Source organism: Protopterus annectens, chromosome 3.part1, assembly GCF_019279795.1.
Source record: "Protopterus annectens isolate FY-2018-M chromosome 3.part1, PAN1.0, whole genome shotgun sequence".
In the NCBI taxonomy this organism is placed as follows: domain Eukaryota; kingdom Metazoa; phylum Chordata; order Ceratodontiformes; family Protopteridae; genus Protopterus; species Protopterus annectens.
In genome coordinates this window covers 1,190,375,665-1,190,397,213 of record NC_056732.1, presented here as the reverse complement: position 1 = coordinate 1,190,397,213, position 21,549 = coordinate 1,190,375,665, and the positions used below count along the sequence as shown (strand labels likewise).

Below are 21,549 nucleotides of genomic sequence, written 5' to 3'. Positions count from 1 at the left end.
TTTATTTAGAGCCTCCGAGTATGTTTTTGTGTGTTTATGTGTTTGGTTTGCTGTTGTGGTAGGTCTGTGTGAGACTGGAATTGTAGTGAGTGTGGTTCCCTTTTCCTCCTGACTGGTTATGCCAGTACTGAGTTGAGAGAGCTTAGCCTCCAGTTTGGCTATATGGTTGCATCTCTCACATGTGTTGGAATTTGTTGGGAGGAGGAGAGGGTTGTCTGTGTACATGAGGCAGTTGTAACATTGCCTCAAGATTCCCAGATTCACCAGCTGGACCGGAGAGGAGATTGACAACTGACCTTTGGACATGCTAGAATAGTATTGGGAATTCCTTTATAATTGAAAAAAAGGCCAATGGGGAACAAAGTACTCAAGGGGAGTTTGTGAGGGTGTAGTGCTTTTAATTTTTTAGTGCTGACTTATATAATTGCTTTAGTGAGCAAGTGCCAGGCTTTAGATTGGGAATAAGGTGTTTATTATCAGAACTAGATCAGTTCTAAGGGAAAAAGTGAAGAGCAGACTTTGTGGAGCCGAGAATGCTTTAAGCGGGTTTTATACAGGGGGACTTGAAAGAGCTAGAAATTGGCCCAAAACAGCCAATAGACTACCAGATTCTTGTGCTGGGAACACTCCTCCAGGGATAGATAGGCTGCTCCAAGCTCCCCACTACCACTGGTGAACAAAGAAGCCTCCCAGGAACTTTCCAAAAGTCCAGAATACAGCAAAGCCTGTATTTTGACCACTCTAGGTCAGGAAAGACTGGAAACAAGGAATTTTTTTTTTCTTTTTTGCAACAAACAGCAGGAAAATGCAATAATTATGTAACACAGACTAGCGCACATGAGTGTGTAGCCTCAACAGGTAAATGCAATAAACAGCACAAACTTTAAAAGTGCAGGTGCAAAAACAACTTTAAACATTTTAAAACAGTTCAAGAAGCAGAAATACTCACAATTTAGCTAGATCAGACAGTCGCCCAGGTAGTAGCAGGAAAAAAAACACTTTTATCAGGTTATCAGTCGCTCTTTTAGCCTCTCTGCTGCTAGCACCACTCTGCAGGACCACAAGGAGCCCGGCTGAGTAGTAACAAGCTCACAAACTGCGCCAAAGTGGGTTTTATACAGGGGGACTTGAAAGAGCTAGAAAGTGGCCCAAAACTTTTTTGCAACAAACAGCAGAAAAATGCAATAAATATGTAACACAGGCTAGCGCACTTGAGTGTGTAACCTCAACAGGTAAATGCAACAAACAGGACAAACTTTAAATTACAAGTGCAAAAGCACGCTAAAGCTGGCTTTAAAGCAAAGGGTTAGAAAGAGATAGAAAATGGCCCAAAACGGCCAATAAGCTACAGGTCACTGGGCTGGAACCACTCCTCAAGGGACAGATAGGCTGCTCAGAGATCCCCACTCTCACTGGTGAACAAAGAAGCTTCCTCCTATCCAAATAAGGATATGGGCAACACAGGAACTATGACACAGCCCAGAGATCAGCAATACCTGAAGACTGGACTATTCTAGTTCAGTAAAGGCGGGAAACAAGGATTTTTTTTTTTTTTTTACCAAGTAGCAGAAATTAGGTACAGAAACACAGTAAATGCTTTAATTCAGCTAGTGCACTTGAGTGTGTAGCCTACCAGTTAAACTAAGCAAATACAAACTTTAAAAGTGCAAAAAAAACCTCAGAAATACAGGCAGGAATGCAATAAAACAACTTTGCAGAGCTTATTTAGTTAAAGAAACAGAGAAGTCTATATATACAGAAAAGCAGCTAAAACACACAAACACTTCAGATGCAGTGCAACCTAGAGCACTTGAGTTGTAGCAATATTAAAATTACAGTTATAATAAATGCTCTGAAATATACTCTATATTTCCAAAATGTTTGAGAAGCACAGTCAGTACACACAGTCAGGCAAAAAAAAAAGTTAGTTTTTTTTTTTGAAAGGGAAAAAGGAGAAACAGAAGGCCTTATCAAATGTTCTCTCTGTACTAGGTAGAATGAGCTAATGACACTAGGCTGGGAGGAGTGTCACAGATCAGATTTACAGTAGGGGTGGGCAACTGCAAAGTCACCAAGTATAAGAGCAAGACACCAACTGGGCGAGAGGGTGAGGACAATAGCCTTCAGCCAGTAGCATGAGATAAAGCCACAAACAGATAAAGATTTGTAAAGATACAGAATGCTTTTAACTGCAGACAAATCAGTTACTTGTGCAGATTAGTTAATAGCAATAAAATACACTCGAAGACTAAAAAGCAGACAATAAAAGTGCTATATATTAATTGTTAAAAACAATAATCTGTATAAATAATTGAAAAAAAACAGGATACTTATATATCTCAGCTAACAGCTGCGGTCAACAACTTTTATCCACTCTGCTCCGTGTGTATAGACAGAAACCCTATCAAAGTTAGGGTTTAAATACCAGAAGAACAACTTTTTTTTTTTTTTACAAGAACACAAAAGAACCAGCCCCTACTCAGCAGACTATTAACACAATCTAGCCAAGTTAAAGAGAGGCTTCAGCTAGAAACAATAGCCTACAGCTAGTAGCACTAGAGAAAGCCACAAACAGATAAAGATTTGTAAAGATACAGAATGCTTTTAACTGCAGACAAGTCAGTTACTTGTGCAGATTAGTTAATAGCAATAAAATACACTCGAAGACTAAAAAGCAGACAATAAAAGTGCTATATATTAATTGTTAAAAACAATGATCTGTATAAATAATCAAAAATAAAACCAAGATACTTATATATCTCAGCTAACAGCTGCGGTCAACAACTCTTATCCACTCTGCTCAGTGTGTATAGACAGAAACCCTATCAAAGTTAAGGCTTAAATACCAGAAGAACAACTTTTTTTTACAAGAACACAAAAGAACCAGCCCCCACTCAGCATGCTATTAACACAATCTAGCCAAGTTAAAGAGAGGCTTCAGCTAGAAACAATAGCCTACAGCTAGTAGCACTAGAGAAAGCTACAAATAGATAAAGATTTGAAAAGATACAGAATGCTTTTAACTGCAGACAAATCAGTTAGTTGTGCAGATTAGTTAATAGCAATACAATACACTCGAAGACTAAAAAGCAGACAATAAAAGTGCTATATATTAATTGTTAAAAACAATAATCTGTATAAATAATCGAAAAAAAACAGGATACTTATATATCTCAGCTAACAGCTGCGATCAACAACTCTTATCCACTTTGCTCAGTGTGTATAGACAGAAACCCTATCAAGGTTAGGGCTTAAATACCAGAAGAACAACATTTTTTTTTACAAGAACACAAAAGAACCAGCCCCCACTCAGCAGACTATTAACACAATCTAGCCAAGTTAAAGAGAGGCTTCAGCTAGAAACAATAGCATACAGCTAGTAGCACTAGAGAAAGTCACAAACAGATAAAGATTTGTAAAGATACAGAATGCTTTTAACTGCAGACAAATCAGTTACTTGTGCAGATTAGTTAATAGCAATAAAATACACTCGAAGACTAAAAAGCAGACAATAAAAGTGCTATATATTAATTGTTAAAAACAATAATCTGTATAAATAATCAAAAAAAAGGATACTTATATATCTCAGCAAACAGCTGCAGTCAACAACTCTTATCCACTCTGCTCAGTGTGTATAGACAGAAACCCTATCAAAGTTAGGGCTTAAATACCAGAAGAACAACTTTTTTTTTACAAGAACACAAAAGAACCAGCCCCCACTCAGCAGACTATTAACACAATATAGCCAAGTTAAAGAGAGGCTTCAGCTAGAAACAGTAGCCTACAGCTAGTAGCACTAGAGAAAGCCACAAACACATAAAGATTTGTAAAGATACAGAATGCTTTTAACTGCAGACAAATCAGTTACTTGTGCAGATTAGTTAATAGCAATAAAATACACTCGAAGACTAAAAAGCAGACAATAAAAGTGCTATATATTAATTGTTAAAAAGAATAATCTGTATAAATAATCAAAAAAAACAGGATACTTATATATCTCAGCTAACAGCTGCCAACAACTGTAATCCACTCTGCTCAGTGTGTATAGACAGAAACCCTATCAAAGTTAGGGCTTAAATACTAGAAGAACAACTTTTTTTTTACAAGAACACAAAAGAACCAGCCCCCACTCAGCAGACTATTGACACAATCTAGCCAAGTTAAAGAGAGGCTTCAGCTAGAAACAATAGCCTACAGCCAGTAGCACTAGAGAAAGCCACAAACAGATAAAGATTTGTAAAGATACAGAATGCTTTTAACTGCAGACAAATCAGTTACTTGTGAAGATTAGTTAATAGCAATAAAATACACTCCAAGGCTAAAAAGCAGACAATAAAAGTGCTATATATTAATTGTTAAAAACAATAATCTGTATAATTAATTGAAAAAAAAAACAGGATACTTATATATCTCAGCTAACAGCTGCGGTCAACAACTCTTATCCACTCTGCTCAGTGTGTATAGACAGGAACCCTATCAAAGTTAGGGCTTAAATACCAGAAAAACAACTTTTTTTTTACAAGAACACAAAAGAACCAGCCCCCACTCAGCAGACAGTTAACACAATCTAGCCAAGTTAAAGAGAGGCTTCAGCTAGAAACAATAGCCTACAGCCAGTAGCACTAGAGAAAGCCACAAACAGATAAAGATTTGTAAAGATACAGAATGCTTTTAACTGCAGACAAATCAGTTACTTGTGCAGATTAGTTAATAGCAATAAAATATACTCGAAGACTAAAAAGCAGACAATAAAAGTGCTATATATTAATTGTTAAAAACAATAATCTGTATAAATAATCGAAAAAAAAAATGGATACTTGTATATCTCAGCTAACAGCTGCAGTCAACAACTCTTATCCACTCAGCTCAGTGTGTATAGACAGAAGCCCTATCAAAGTTAGGGCTTAAATACCAGAAGAACAACTTTTTTTTTACAAGAACACAAAAGAAATAGCCCACACTCAGCAGACTATTAACACAATCTAGCCAAGTTAAAGAGAGGCTTCAGCTAGAAACAATAGCCTACAGCCGGTAGCACTAGAGAAAGCCACAAACAGATAAAGATTTGTAAAGGTACAGAATGCTTTTAACTGCAGACAAATCTGTTACTTGTGCAGATTAGTTAATAGCAATAAAATACACTTGAAGACTAAAAAGCAGACAATAAAAGTGCTATATATTAATTGTTAAAAACAATAATCTGTATAAATAATTGAAAAAAAAAAACAGGATATTTATATATCTCAGCTAACAGCTGCGGTCAACAACTCTTATCCACTCTGCTCAGTGTGTATAGACAGAAACCCTATCAAATTTAGGGCTTAAGTACCAGAAGAACATCTTTTTTTTTTTTTACGAGAACACAAAAGAACCAGCCCCCACTCAGCAGACTATTAACACAATCTATCCAAGTTAAAGAGAGGCTTTAGCTAGAAACAATAGCCTACAGCCAGTAGTACTAGAGAAAGCCACAAACAGATAAAGATTTGTAAAGATGCAGAATGCTTTTAACTGCAGACAAATCAGTTACTTGTGCAGATTAATTCATAGCAATAAAATACACTCGAAGACGTGGTGTGGTTTTCTGTGCAGTTATCTGGAATAATGTACACTCTTGTATGTGGCACATCATGCGGAGGTATAAATTACATCCAGTATCCGGCATGTTGCTGACTAGAAGATATCTGTAGTGCTAACAATGTATTTTTGTATTTCTGTTGCTAAGATGTGGAGTTCTGTAGTCACCTCTGTATTTGGTAGCATGTACTATTATACTACCCTGCTATGCAGACAGTAGATATACAGTATTTGCTTCAGAGTGGACCTGTCTGCTGTTTAGAAATCTAGGGATTGCTGGTCAAAGAGAGAAACAGAACTCCTTGCATGAAGGTGCCTTCTGTACAATGACATGGCAGAAACCGCTCCAGCAGCACATTACTCCTGTCTGTAGCACTGCCATTTTTGCAACATGAAGTTCTTAGTCATTCATTATGCCACAATTTCACATACATGTTGCAAAAAAATAGTTCATGCCATCTGATTAGTGTGCTGTGAAATGTACATTTACTTTATCAATTAATTTTTTATTTGCCCTGAAATTCACAAACATGTTGCACAGTTGCATAAATGCAGTCTAGACACTATATTTATTATGCATGCATTCAGTGTAATACACCAGCATTCACTACTGCAATGCATACTCGTAGAGTGCAGTATTGAATGTTGCAGTGCAAAATAACGTATCTGTGCATGGCACACAGGAATGCATAGTGCACAATGTTTACTATACCCTCCTGTGTTACAGCCATTCCTGATCATGGTGTTGTGCTTCTTGCATTAAAACAAAACACAACACAGCACCAAACAGATACCTAATGACCTAGCTGTCAGGCGCATACCTTACTAAAGATCTCTCTTTAGTGCTGCACTGTGCTGTACTGTAATACCTTATTGCAGTTGATAAATAAATGACATTAATTTGGCATGACAGCATCACTGTGTGGGGGCAGGGGCATGAGTGGCTGTGGTCACAGCAAGATATCCTGTACCGGAGAAAATTCCATTGCCTGTGGGTTTTCTGTTACTTTTGGTTTATAGTTTTGATTTTCTGTTACTATACATAGAAGTTTTTTTTTTTCTCTTTGTTATTTAGTGCTGATGTGCTACTCATTTAAACTACCTAAGCAATACATGCTCAGGGAAAGGAGATCAGTGAGGTCAGTGGTAATACACCAATGACAGGTATGCACTTGTGGTACAGTAACTTATTTAGTTTTGAACAGCCCATACCATTTTAGTGGGTGTTTGAATTACATATTGTCTTGGGATGTGGCTAATCTGCATTTTGTTTTCTGTGCATGGAGTACTCTGGCTACACTGTAGAATACAGGGTCTTACACTGTTTCATACCATTGTTTATGAATTGTGTAGGATTTGGTATGCAGTTCAGAGACATACGGGCACTACTCCATTCCAGACAATGTTTATGAATAGTGTCTTCCATCTCTTTAACCCTGATGTCTTCTGTTTTTTTGTTTTTTTATACTCCAACTACTTTGTGTTGCTGTAGTGCACATACTATGTCTTGCCCTTCTTTAATGGTTTTGAAATCTTTATGAAGGAAACATTTGGTCTAGCATAACACTGGGTAGAAGAGTGTTATGCACTGTGTGGCATTTCTTTCAATTCCAACCTTTATGGCTATTTCAACAACATGTGCTTGCTAAGTGTCCTGTAGATGTTGATAACTAAAACTCGTTCTATAGTAATTATTTTTTGTACATATTCCTGTATCATTGTCCTCTGACCTCATTATAATTTTTGTCAAAGCTTTACAAGACAGTGAAATAAAACTTGAAAACATCACTAAAACCCTTATGAAACCAAAGGAATTAGTCACTCTTTCTACTTTTGAAAGTAGTAGATGATTTTAAGTTACTGATGTGTGATGTACCTCTCACATTCTACTTTGGATGATTTTCTGCCACTTATAGACCATAGTGGTATGTTGAACTGATTGAAATTTAACATTTTTATTTTTTATTTATTTATTTTTTTTAGCAGGAAACGTTCAGTGTTCTGTAAATAAATACACTTACAAACTATGAGAGTGCTCCAAATTAGATGAAAGAGAAGAATGTATTTTGCTTTTTTTCTGAGACTTTTCAGCCTTGGAGTTGCTATATAAGGTGTTTGGATTTGAGGTTTCCATTCCAAAGACATGTCACAGTAGTATTTCAAACGTCACTATAAGGCTGGCCAGAGGGGATAGTAGTCTCTGTGTCTCACTTTAGTAAGCTCAGTGTCAGTCACATCAAAGAGGGCTGGGCATTTAATTCAGCAAACATCAGTGAAATCTGATGGACTGTTACATCTTTGATCACAAGAATTTAAAATACTTATCCATAAAACATTGAACTTAGAAATGATTTTTTTGAATTTCCATGGAATGAGAAATAGGTTTGTCTGAAAACAGGAATCTAAATGCATTACATTTTGGCTCACTGAATTACAAAAATATCTTTTCATATTCATTATGGCTGTTTTCAGAGCTGAAGATGATCCTTGACACATAAATCAAATTTCTTAACAGAAACAGTGCATTGGGTAGGAGTAATATAAACTTTTGTGAATCACAAGTCAGTCATTTTTTAACATATTTTCAAACACTAATGTTGCAGCCCTGACTGTAATCTGCAAAGTACAATTTTGAATTGGTGATAATACATTTAATAGAGTTCCTTTGTCTTCTACATCAACATTGTTAATTCACTATCAGTTAGGAAAGCTGTCATGCTGCTACTTGGTTGTTAGTTTTTCGGGTACCCTAGTAAACAAGTTGCAAATGTGCTGATGGTAGTAGAGAAATAAATAAATAATGCAGTGCTTCCTTTTGTAAAATGTTTATCATTATGTTCAAATAAATACTTTGTTAGCAAAATATAATAGGAATGTAAACAACAACATTAATGAATTAATTCAAGTATCCATGCTTTAATTACCTGGTTAATTGAATTCGGTGGGACCCTCTCAGCACTCAGTAGGTGCAGAGTGAAAAACCAGGTCACTAGCCAATCGTTGTTGCATACACACACAATCACACATACTTAATCATGAGCACATGCACACACCGACATGTAGTTATTGCCATGTGACACTCGCACCTGTAAGATGAATATTTTGATGATTGGCAGACACTTCCAGCATGTCTTTGTAATGTGAAGTGGGTACTGGAGCACCCAGGAAAACTGATAAGGACACATGGATGACATGCAACCTCTGCATATAAGGCACCTCAGTCAATAACCAAACTCAAAAACCAAGTACAGTGAAGTGGTAGCTGTAACTCCTGCACCACATGCCACCCAAAAAAAAAAGGCAAAAGCTCATTGAAAATGCTGTTAAAATGACCCTCCTTGTCATGTTGCGAAGCTGGTGTGTTTATTGATGCTTGGCAGATTGATTTTGTTAAGATAGCCTAGATTACATTTAACCAGAGGAAGAATGGTTCATGTTCTCTTTCAATTGCTGATGAATATAATTTGCGAAAATCAGCATTTGCCTTTTTGTACATTTGCTGTTATTTTATTAAAAGATAGAATGTATGTTATTTTTCTTAAATATAAGATGAACTGCCTGTCAAGTCCATTTTCATCTGTAGTTCTGAAGGCTGCACATTCTTTATACATTTAACTGATCTTACTGTGAGCATCTCCAAATCTGTTCATGGAGTTGCATTTATAGAATTATCTTCAAACAATGCCCCATCAGGAGTTGTATGAAAAAAATAAACATGCTGATGCATACTTCATTTCAGTTTGCACCTAATATTGCATAAACAATTATTTTTTTTTTCTAGTGGTATCAATGAAATTGTAACAATTTATGTAGTATTAAAACACTTATTTGTTTTGTATATAATGAAAAGAAACATTACTGAAGTCAGTTTGGATTGCAGAAAAAACAGTTATTTAAGAAAAGGTATCCAGAATTGTAATTTCATGTTATAAAAATTTAAAGCCAGAACCTGTATTAACTCTTCATTTGGTGACATTAACAAGGGATTATTAGATTCTAAATGGAGGTCCTTTCTGAGTGACATTCTGTGGCTCTAGGTATACTGCAGATGGTAATTTTAAGTTGTATGCAATCAGTTATGCATACAGTTATTACATAATCTATCCATAGACATTTAGGATGCCGAATAAACTGTGAAAGAATGAGAGAGGTGCTTTTAAACACACTTAAACTATGAGGCTTACATTGTTAAAATGCTCTCCTTACCATCTTTACTGATGAGTTTGTCATTTTTATTTTTTGTCAACATTTTTTTATTAGATTTAAAAATACACTGTAACCAAGCACAAATGAAAATATGTATATGCTAAGATGCATAATATGGTAGAAGCAACATACTCATAAACAACAATTACTGAGGTATGAGAAATAAAATGCAAATGTATTAAACAAGATAAGTTGGTTATGTGTCAGAGCAATAGTTACATTCATATTAAATGGTCTGCAGTAGTAGCTGTATTAACATATACAGTTATTGTTACGATAAAATCTGAAAAGGTAGTTTCCAGGTGTGAGAGCCTGCATGCCTTTAAGCATTTTAAGGCATCAGCAGCAAATTTAGTAAAGTTAATTTTGTATAAAGAGGTCCACAGCATTATGCTTGTTATCAGTTTATTGCATAATCATTTCTTAAAACTCCTGGTTATATTTCTTGTGTCCACATTATGCCATTTTGGAAATATATTCTGGACACTGGCCTTTCTTCATCATTTCTGTTCTCTCCATTCTCATTTCCTGTTTCAGGAGTGGTTCATGTTCCCTTGAATAAATACTTATTACAAAGCAATGATGGAATATTGCACATGCCATTTATCACTTAGAATTTGTATCTTGGAATGGAAATCAGGTATACCTGAATTTATGTATGTTTAATATAATATAAAGCTAAAGTGTGCTTTTAACCTGATATGTTAATAACATATAGCCACAGTACTTTTCATTTATAGGAACTGAGAAGGAAAATATTTGAAATGAAATATAAATTTATTAAGTGAAGGGACTATAATTTATCTTTACAGTTCTGAGCATCTATAAACGACCTGCTAATGGTGCCACAGATATCAGCTTTCCCATGAAAGGCTGGAGAGGAATGGTAGACTGGGCCAGAAGCTCTGAGGACAGGGTCACTATTTCCAAGACAATATTTTCAACTGGTTCACCTGGTAAGCAAAATATAAATATTTTATCAATATGGCTTGTAGTTTAATATGCAGCAAATAAAGGTGAAAAATCTCTGTGAAACCGAAATAGTTCTGTTTGGCAGTAGCACAGTACAAAAAAAATAAATTCATATGGGATCTAGCCTGTTTCATGACATAGTGAAATGGGGCCTTAATTATATCCCAGGTGACCTGGGTTTAGTTTTTGGCTTGGCACTGGAGGAGCTGCCCATGGGGAGATGAACTGAACAGCTGACTTCATCAGGTGCATCCCAAGGTGAGGAAGATGGAGTAAGTCTTGACACAATTCTGTCACCAAGGTGAAGGCCCAGTACTGCACTCCAGTGCACAGGGATTTGGGGGCACAGGCCTGACCAAGGAATGTGTGTGGTATAGCCATCACATTTGTGGCAGTGTGCACATCCTGGCAGCATTAGCATAACCAGTCATTACATTGGGCCTGTCTGCAGAAGACAGTTGCTAGGGGAATAAGAAAAAAGCTCCTTACCATCAACGGAAAAAATCATTATTTATATATATATATATATATATATATATATATATATATATATATATATATATATATATATATATATATATATATATATATATATATATATATATATATATAGATATATAGTTTGCTACCAAGTAGTGGAAAGTTCACTTTGTTGACCAGAAAAAAAAATGGTGAAGTTGATAAATAAATCAGCTTTTCGCACATACCATTTTTTTCTGTGTAAGATTGTGGTACAGTGGGGATTGAGGATTTTGCCCTTTCCCCACTGTAGTGTGATGTCTGAAATCGTATATGTTGTTAGTGGTGTAAGGGGTACAGGATGCCTTTGCCCTGCAAAAAAAAAAAAAGTTTTACTTTTTTTCCATAATAAAGTTTTATTCAAAACTTGTTTTACTTTTTTGTGTTTTTTTTTTGATTGGCTGGTGATTGATGAGTAGTGTTCAATCACTTGACATTTGATATTTTAACTTTTCAATACATGGACATTCATGTAGATATATATGTATATATATATATATATATATATATATATATATAGAATATATATATATATATATATATATATATATATATATGTATGTGTGTGTCTGTGTGTGTGTATCACACACATATACACACATGTATAGACAGACAGATAGATAGATTTACTAGATGTGTGTGTGTTTGTGTGTGTGTGTCTGTGTGTGTGTGTGTGTGTGTGTGTGTGTGTGGTGACTGATATAACACACTGTAGGCAATTTCTTCAGTTTAAGTGTTGATCCTCTGATATGACTAGTGGGTTATCTGCCTTGAGGCTTATCTGAGCCAACACTTTTAGAGTTTCTAAAGTACTTGTGTTGTAGGTCTACAATAATGTTAAGCACTAGAGTGATTCTCCAGACCTTTGCATGAGAATTTTTTGTCAGATAAGTACTTGTTTTGTATGACAGCAGTTGCTATTTTTTGCTGTTATTTTTGTCTTCTTTCACATTTAGCAAGGTTTTCTAATATTTTTGCATATTTATCTCATATTTATCTTTCTCTCTTTGCTGATGCTTACCTACCTTCCTTCACCTTGCCATGGATCTTGCCATTAGGTATCATTACAGACAAGGCTTCAGGCTTTAATTCCACTTTGAGACCCTGATTCCTAGTGTTTATCTGCCTGGGTCATTGACATCTTATGATAGCTTGTGATATTTACTCTTGCTTTGGTGAGTGGTTTCTTCCTGACAGGAAGAGCAAGTTAATCCTTCAAGGCCTTCTCCCATCAAAATGTTGCAGGAGATTCTGCAAGATCATTTTACATAGCAGATTTGTCCACTTAGCAGTCCAAAGGTGCTGAAACTTTGGTTCCAAAGCCAACTAATAAAGAAAAAAAAATAAACAAGAGACTAAGACAGAGGTACCTCAAAAGAAAAGGAAAGAGAATAATACCAGAGAGAGGGAATGAGTTAAGGAGAAAGAAAAAAATCTATAAAGCTTCCAGTCTTGTCCACACCAATTCCAAAAATAGCTAAAACACCTGAGTTTTCACCATCTTTGGATCCAACTGTGTGGGATCCTTTGCATCCCTGGATCAAGTCTCACCTTCCAGAGACTTCAAAGCCATTATAGTTTTGGATCACGTGCTGAAACAACTTTCCTCTCCTACCTGACAGTCTTCAGAAGGGAAATGTTTCTAATTTGTAAGTTCCTGAACTCATTCTGCAGCTTCAGCTAGGTCCATCAGATTTTCCAGGAGGTTAGTTGACATACATAGGAAGAGGATGATGAGAGCATATATGAAGGCTCAGATAGAAATTGCAACCATTCCTTCTTCCACTTCAGGGGCTGACAGGACTGGTCCACCTACTCCTCTAATTTTGTTTCTTCCTCAGTCCCAGTTTCGAATCCAGTGGTTTCAGAGTCAAGGTTTCCACCCATTGCCCCTCTTTTGGTGTCACAGCACTGGGGTCTTGATGCCAACATTTCTTCTGACCCATTTGACTCTGAAATCGTTGGAGCAGGGTGGGCCGTGGAGTGAAGATGTTGAGCCATCTGTATAGTCAGCTCTGGGAGTACGTTTTTTGGATCCATCTGCTGTGCATTTGGGATTGGACTAGACAGCACCCTCCTCCTTGCCATTGGCTTTGACATTAGCTTTTGAATCATTTGAAAAGATTTTGGCCCAGCAATCTATTTGGAAAGATGAAGTTTCTGAGTCCTTGGTTTCCTTCAGACTTGTTAATGTACCTGCAGCTTTCAGCACTCACCAAAAGGACAGCCTAGATCCAATAGCCATGATCCTTCCCTTCCTCACGGGACCAGGGACACATCTGACTCTTTAACTCAATTCCCACCTGAAGAACACAGGAAGTGTAAATGCAAAAGGAGGCAGTTGTACTCTCTCCAAGAGTTCCTCACAGGGGTCACAGGCCTTGGTGAAGAAAAGGATCTCCTAGAACTCCCCCTGAAGACACCAGCTTAGGTGAATTAATTGAATTATTGAGGCAATGAGGAATTTGGGCCACTGAAATCTCTTCCCTGGGTAAGGAGATGATTTTGAAACTTTCGAAGCTGGCTCATCTGCCTCCTAGATGGTCCCTCCTGTGGATCACTTCAATGATGCAGTTTTGCAGATAGCTTAATGGGATCCTGATGTGATGCAACCAATCCCTCATAAACCAGATAAAGTCTTTGTCCCACCCAACAATCATCCAAACTCTTGTGGATTTGATTATGATTACCTGTCAGAGGAGAGTTCCTCAGTCCATCTACCTAACAGGGAGTCCATGAAGTGTGAAGCATGTCTATGCATTAGGGATAGTTTCTCCTTAGGGCACTGAAAAGTAAACAAAGTACTAAACTCCTTCAGGAGGGTGCCAACTGTGGATACTGTACAGACCATGGAATCTGAACTGGCAGCTATGCTGTCCATCACTGTTGTTACCATGATGCTTATATCACACACAGTCAATGGTGCATCGAAGGCTGCAGTTACCAACATTGCTATATGCCATCACACTTGTTTGAGACTTTGGTATTTTGTGAATGACATCATGGTGTCCTTCCTAAATAAATCTGCCTTATGATGGCTCATCTCTCTTTGGTCCAAAGGTTAAAGATACTTTTTCTAGGAGCAAGAAAGAAGGTAAATTTGTTTCTCTAATCTGCAACTAATCATATTCTAGGAATGAAGGGGGATACACATCTCTGGTTTAAAAACAATCTGAGCATTTTCTCTTTGCCTCATCTTCCAAAGAGCCTCCTGTGGTAGAGGGATGTCCTCCCAAGGTCAGAGGGACTCCACAGAATAAAGTTTAAAGGTCTCTTCTCCATCAAACCCTGTAACCATTCCTCAACATTTGCTCACCTGCTCCCCACTGGAGGCATTGGGTATGCATAGCTCTTCACTTTCACCTGGCTGACCATCATACAAGATTCTTGGGTGAAGAAAATAATATACAGGGGTGGCATAATTTCTTTATTGGCCAAAGAAAACCCATCTCATGAAGCTCTTCCAGACATTCCACTCCATCTAAGAATGGTATCACTGCAAAAAATCATCAAGCCTCTAGAAAACAGAATCATCCATGAGGACCCAACAGATCACAAAGGAGCCACGTCTACTCAAAATTGTTTGCCATCCTAAAAAAGAGCTAGGGCCTAAGATCCATATTGTATCTCAGCAAGTTAAATACCTGTGCAAAAAGATAAAGTTCCAGAAGGTCATAGTGCAGTCCTTTCTTCCACCTCTCAGGAAAAGGGATTCAATGTACTCAATAGACCATAAGAATCTTTACTACCATGTAAGGATTGCAAGGCACTCCAGATTGTATCCCCACTTCTGGCTCCAGTTATTACCAGGTTTGAGCATTGCCCTTTGGTGTTACTCCCACACACATTCACACACACACACGCACACACACACACACACACACACACACACACACACACACACACACACACACACACATTGCTGTTCACAAAGTGTATGGCAGTAGTAGCTGCATATTTCAGAGTGCTAAGGTTCCCAGACCTGAATGACTGGCACGTCACTGCAGGTACAAAGGAAAAATAAAGAGATTATTTATTGCACCTATGTCTATCCTTGGGCATCTCCATAAAGTAAAAAAAAAACAGTCTCTGAAGTTCATATGCTATCATTAAGACACAGTATCTCAAATTGCAAGGCTCCTGTAGTCAAGGCTGACATTCTTTCACTTATAAGCACAACTAAATGTTCATCATTATTATCAGTGTTATAGTAGCCTAGGCTATAGGGGTTCATGGCAACTTCTACATGCCCAAACCATTAGTCAGCTTGAGCTGAGCTGACTAAAAATCAAGTTTGGGCACCAAGCCTTTCATAGGTTTCCTGTAGCCAAAGAAATGTTTTTTCTCTGTGGGATTTTGAGGATCAAGAATCAGCTATCATTATACCATTGCTGGGTAGATAGGTTCCCTTTGGGAAAAAAAAAACTTCCACTTTATTTTTTGTCACAAAAAACATACTCTTTTCTATAAAGGAATTACTTTTAAGCTAGGAAAATGTATTTTTGTTGACTGTTTCATGATATTTATGTGTTTTTAAAATGGGACTGTCACTGTTTTACTTTTTTGGTAAAATGTTTTCTAAAACTATTTTTTTCTTTTGAAAAAAAAATGTTAATTTCCTTTTTGGGAATGTGGTCAGTGTTTAAAGTGACTTTACTGTGTTGTTTCCCTGTGGAAAAAAGTTACTTTTTTATATGCTACCTGTTTTACCAACTTTTACTGCTGAGGTTCCCTAGGAATCAGGCACCATTTGCAGCTTGACCATGGAATAATGCACATTTTCTTGCTTGTTCCTTCTTCCAGCCACAAAAAGAAAAAAGATTGTTAAGCAGCCTTTGCCACCACAGCAGGCAGGTAGCTTGCCTCACCTGCAGGGGGGTGACTCCACTGTGCCAATGCTGTCTCCTTGGATCACTCATCTTTTTATTCAGATCCCTTTGGTATAGTCTCTACAGCCACCATGGACCAAGGGATAGACATGTCCACTGTGGCAGTTGGAATCCCCTTAGTAAGCAACGGAGAGTCACTCTTGTTGGTCCTGGAAGAATGGATAGGTAAAATGTCTTTACTTAGACAGAATACCATGTCCATCCCTGGAGAGCTTGTTACTGGCAGTTATGGGTCTGTTTCTTCAGAATGCCCTATTAAAAAAGAAACAGAAAACAAAACATAAGTCTCCTTATGTATCATTTACTCTGGACAGGAGTAATTTTTTGACCCATCTTTTAAAGCTCTTTCTGGTAAGAGAAAAAGGGATTCTTCTTTCACAGATGATGTTTAAGAGCCTCAATGTGTGCCAAAATGTGAAGAGACAGATACAGTTTCATCTCTGAAGATGTGCTATCTAGCAGTCCCTGTGAAGAATTCTGTTTCTCTGAAACTGTTTCCTAGATGAATCATTTTTCAGTGGGAAACAGTGAGATTTCTCTATCCCCCAGAAAATATTGTAAATTGTTACAAATGGAATTTCTAGAATCTTCACCTGTTCCTCTAGTTCTCCTAGCCTTGGAGGGTGTTTTTGTTACTGCCCAGAATTTAATTGACAGTCAGCCTGCTGCCCCTAAAAACAGATTATATAAAGATGTTTGTCACATTAACCACTGCTGCAGTAGTCTTAGCTATATGGGTTATATCCCGACAAGGATGTAACAGCCGGCCAACTTTCAAAGCTTCAGGGCACCTTGCTCATGCCCAAACTGTCAAGCAGCTCAAGCTGAGCTGACTAAAAGAGGAGTATGGGTGTGAAGCCCTTCACTGCTTTCTTACCACCAAAGACTATGCTCCTCTGTGGCTTTCAGGGATTGATAGTCAGCTTTTCCTTTCCTTGGCTGGGCAGATAAGTTTCCTTTGGGGAAAAAAAAAACTTACATTTTCTTAATTTTTACTGATGCTTTATCACTTTTCTCTTCAGTAAAGTTATTTTAAAGCTAGGAGTTTTGTATTTTAACAGATTATCTTGAGAATGTAACATACTTTTAAATGGAACACTTGTTTCTGTCAGTTAAAAGTAGTGTTAGCTAACTGATAAAATATTTTCTGTGGCAAAATAGTGTTTATTCTTCTGTTGTGGAGTTGTAATAGTGTTAGGAAGTGCTTTTTTTACTGTTTTTTTTTTTTGTTATACAAAAGTAACATTTGTGGACTGGTACTTTTACTGGCATTTGTTACTTTTTTCCCCAGTATAGAGGCACCACTTTCTCCTTTGCCATGGAACAGATTGTCAGTCCCATGATCTGTCCTTTCAGCCACAAAAAGGAAACGTTAAACAGACAGCCTTGACCACCACACCAAGCTAGCAATTTGCCTCAGTCACAGGTGGGTAACTGTTGTGGTCATTTGTTGTATCTCAGATTACTCTCCTTTTACCTTGGATCTCTGGTGTAGCACCTACAGCCACTAGAGAGTGGTGGTTAGCCACTTCCTCTGCAGCTGTTGAGGGCATCCTTAGTTGGCAAGGGAGAGCCACTCTTGTTGGTCCTGGGAGAGGAAACAGAAGCTTTTCCTGCTGTCTCAGAATGTTGCACCCATCCCTGGGGAAGCAGTGGCTGCCATTAGCAGCACAGTTGGCCCCATTTTTCATGTCAGAAAGAAACAAAAAACCAAGCACATATCTACTCCTCCTCAAATTTCTTTGGATAGGAGTAACTTACTGGGACTGTCTCAGAGTTGATTCAGGATATTGATCCTTTTGTAGACTACTTTCCGGTAAAAGAAAGAAGAGATTCAAGATTCTGAATCCAAACAGGAAGATGCAGGGATGGATTCAGGGTTTTATCCGCAGATGTCTGATTCAGACTCAGAGAGAACTCACTTGTTTTTTTTTTTTTTTTTAAAACAAGTTTATTATTTTTAACATTTTTTAGATTTTTTTTTAGATGTTTAACATACAAAATAAATATTATAACAATCTTATACAAGCAGTTAATATATAAACAGTTATAATATTTGATAAAACAACCAAAGTATTTACAAAGACATCCACTGCAAATCAAATCAATTAATTAAACTGTAACATCTTACTAATGAAACTAACACTGTTTTAACAAATTTTGTAAAGTATCCCATATATTATAGCAAGATGTTTTCCTAATGGTTCTTGACTTTATTGTCATTAGTTCCATATGACACACTTCAATCATGACATTTTTAAACTCATTAAATGAAGTAGGAGTATCTGAAATCCAATTTCTGGTTATTATTTTTCTAGCCACTGCTAGAATAGACCATAATAAGGGAAGTTTAACTTTTTTAACACATTTAGGAACAGGGGTGTTAAATAATATAAGTGATTTAGAGACTATGAAATTATCTGTGAAAAGAGCCTGCAAAAAATCATTGATTAACATCCAATATTCCTTCAGTTTTATACAGTCATAAAACATATGTGCCCAATCAGCATTTATTTCTACATTACATCTCTTACATATGTTGTCTTTATTCTTTATTTTATTCATCATTAAGGGTGTATAGAAAGATCTATGTAAAAATTTCCAGGTAAAAAGTCTCCAATTAATAGAAGAAGTAGTTTTATAAGCAGATTCCAATATATATTGTTTATCTTGTTGTTTTGGTGATTCGCCATTAATGGAAATTAAATAATTCCAGTAAGTATCTGAACTGTAATGTGTTTCATCTCTAATAATTTTATGTATGTGTGAGAGCTTACCTTTATCAAAAACCCTATGTTGTAAATTTAATATCAAGTAATCAATCAGAATTGGGACAGATTCTTTAACTGTTAAAGACATTAAATCAAGTTTATTAATAAGATGTTGTCTAAAAGTCTGAATCTCTAACCAACATGTTTCTCTTAAATCAAATTCTTGCTTTAAGAAGTCTAAATTTTTTGCTTTATTGTCAGACAATAACTGATACCAATACTTTAAATCATTCTCTGTAACTAGAAGAATTCTTTCAGAGGTGGATGATAAAAGAATACCTTGTGTATACATTATAGGAAATAAGATAAAATTCCATTCCTTATACTTAGGATGCATAAATATAAAATTACGATATCTAATAATAATATTTAATGGGTAACTAGCTATATATTTTGGTGTAATAGATGAGGTACAAAACTCTTTTAGTAACCATAACATGGGATTATTTACAATAGTATTTTTGTTTATTAATGATATTTTCGTGAAGTGCATGCTAATTAGTTCCCAATATTCCTTCCATTTTGCAACATATGACTGATCTATTAGCAATGTTATAACTTTTATAATAGAAGAGATAGCATATAAATTAAAGTCTGGAAATGATATGCCCCCTTGAAACCAACTATTAGTATTTTTTTAATGCAATCCTAGGTCTATTAGGTGCCCATAAGAAATTTAACATTTGTGAATTCAATTTCTTAATAATTATTTTTGTAGGTGGGAGTATTATTGATTGTATTATATATAATATCTTAGGGAATATTATCATTTTAATAATTGTGAGTCTTTCTTCCATGGTAAAAAACATATTGTTCCAGCTATTGAAAAGATTTTGTATATTATGAAGACAATTACTATAATTATTATGTATAGTGGATTTTATATATTTAGTTAATATTATGCCTAAGTAAGTTATTTGACCTGAATTGGGTATATATTTGAGAAAATCATTAGTGAGAACATTTTTCTGTGCATATATTGGTAATATTTTAGTTTTTTCTTTATTAAATATCAAACCAGAAATATTCTTGAAATCTGTCATCTTGTCAAATAATGACCGCATAGAAGAATTTGTTCCTGCTGATGTAATTAGAACATCATCTGCAAAAAGTTGCATTTTAGATATTGTATTTTCATCTATATCAAATCCTTCTATATCATTGCTGTTTCTAATCAAATTAGACCAAGGCTCCATTATTAAAGTAAATAATAATGGTGAAAGTGGACACCCTTGTTTTGTACCTTTTAATATGGGTATTTTTTGTGAGACATATGTTCCTATTTTAATGTAAGCCAATGCTTCTTTATATAGATGTTCAATTAAATTCACAAATGCATCAGAGAAATTTGTACATTTCAATAAGATAAACAAATAGTCCCAACTTACTGAGTCAAATGCTGAACCTATATCAAGACTAATGAGTGTCAAGTCTTTCTTTTTTCTGTTTGCATAATCAATTAGCGTTAAAGTTCTCCTTATATTATCAAAAGTATTTCTATTTATAATAAAGCCTGTCTGATCTATATCTATTATATCTGGAATAATTGTCTTTAATCTGTCAGCAAATATATTCATGAACATTTTATAGTCAACATTAAGTAATGAAATAGGTCTATATGAAGTGCATCTGGTTGGGTCTTTATTGGGTTTCAAAATTGGTGAAATAAATGTGTATTGCCAGGATGGGGGAGTTGATAACTCATTTTGAGCTGAAATGAAAACCTTATGTATTAATGAGTAAGTACTCTTTGGAAGAATTTTATAAATCTCTGGAATAATACCATCATTACCTGGTGCTTTGTTTGATTTAAGTTTATTTATTTGTGTGATAACCTCTGTATATGACATATTTTTATCTATTAATTTAGTCTGTTGTTTATTAAGTTTTTTGTTCATGTTTGTAACTATAAAGTTCTTTATTTTGTCTTTAGAATCCATATTAATGTTATTATGGTTAATGTTATGAAAGTGATTTCTAAATTCATCTAATATTTCTGGTAAACTAGAGACATTCTTCTTTTTCCTTGGAGAGAAAATTTCTTTGATGTGATTTTGTTTATTCAGCCTTTTTGTTTTATTTTTAAGTCTATGTAAATATTTGGGACTTATTGAGTAAGACAAAAATTTATATTTCTCTAATGTTATTTTGACTTTGTGACTTAAAATTTCTTTGTATTTCTCATTTAATTTATTTATTTCCTGAATGACTTTTTTGTCCATAATATTTTCTTTATTATTATGTTTATATGAGTCTAATTTGTTTTGAATGTCTATTAATTCTTTGTCCCAAGATTTCCTTTTATTATTATACCATCTGATACTTTGTCCATATAAATATGATTTTAGAGCATCACAAATGTGAATAATGGAGACGTCAGGTGTAGTGTTTAAGTCTAAGAAATGTTGTACCTCTGTAAGTATATAATCTTTATAATCCTTTAGTTGAGTTAAGTATGCTGGTATTCTTTTGACCTGAACATTATAAGTACTATTTACCATAAATTCAAAGACAATTGAATTATGATCTGATATAGGACATGAAATGATCTTAGAATTAATTAAGTCTGTTACCAGTTGGTTAGAAATAAAGACTCTATCTATTCTTGAATAAGT

General features: G+C 35.6%; 1 protein-coding gene across 9 annotated transcripts in view; it reads left to right on the top strand.

The window, feature by feature from the left end:
- The window catches only part of ADGRB1 (adhesion G protein-coupled receptor B1), a 4,264,735-nt gene that overhangs the window by 2,507,464 nt on the left and 1,735,722 nt on the right, over positions 1-21,549 (top strand). For all 9 annotated transcript variants that reach the window (XM_044067288.1, XM_044067286.1, XM_044067290.1 and 6 more), the window contains one exon: positions 10,596-10,739. In XM_044067288.1, coding sequence (XP_043923223.1) covers positions 10,596-10,739 — 144 coding nt within the window. The remainder of the gene's footprint in view (positions 1-10,595; positions 10,740-21,549) is intronic.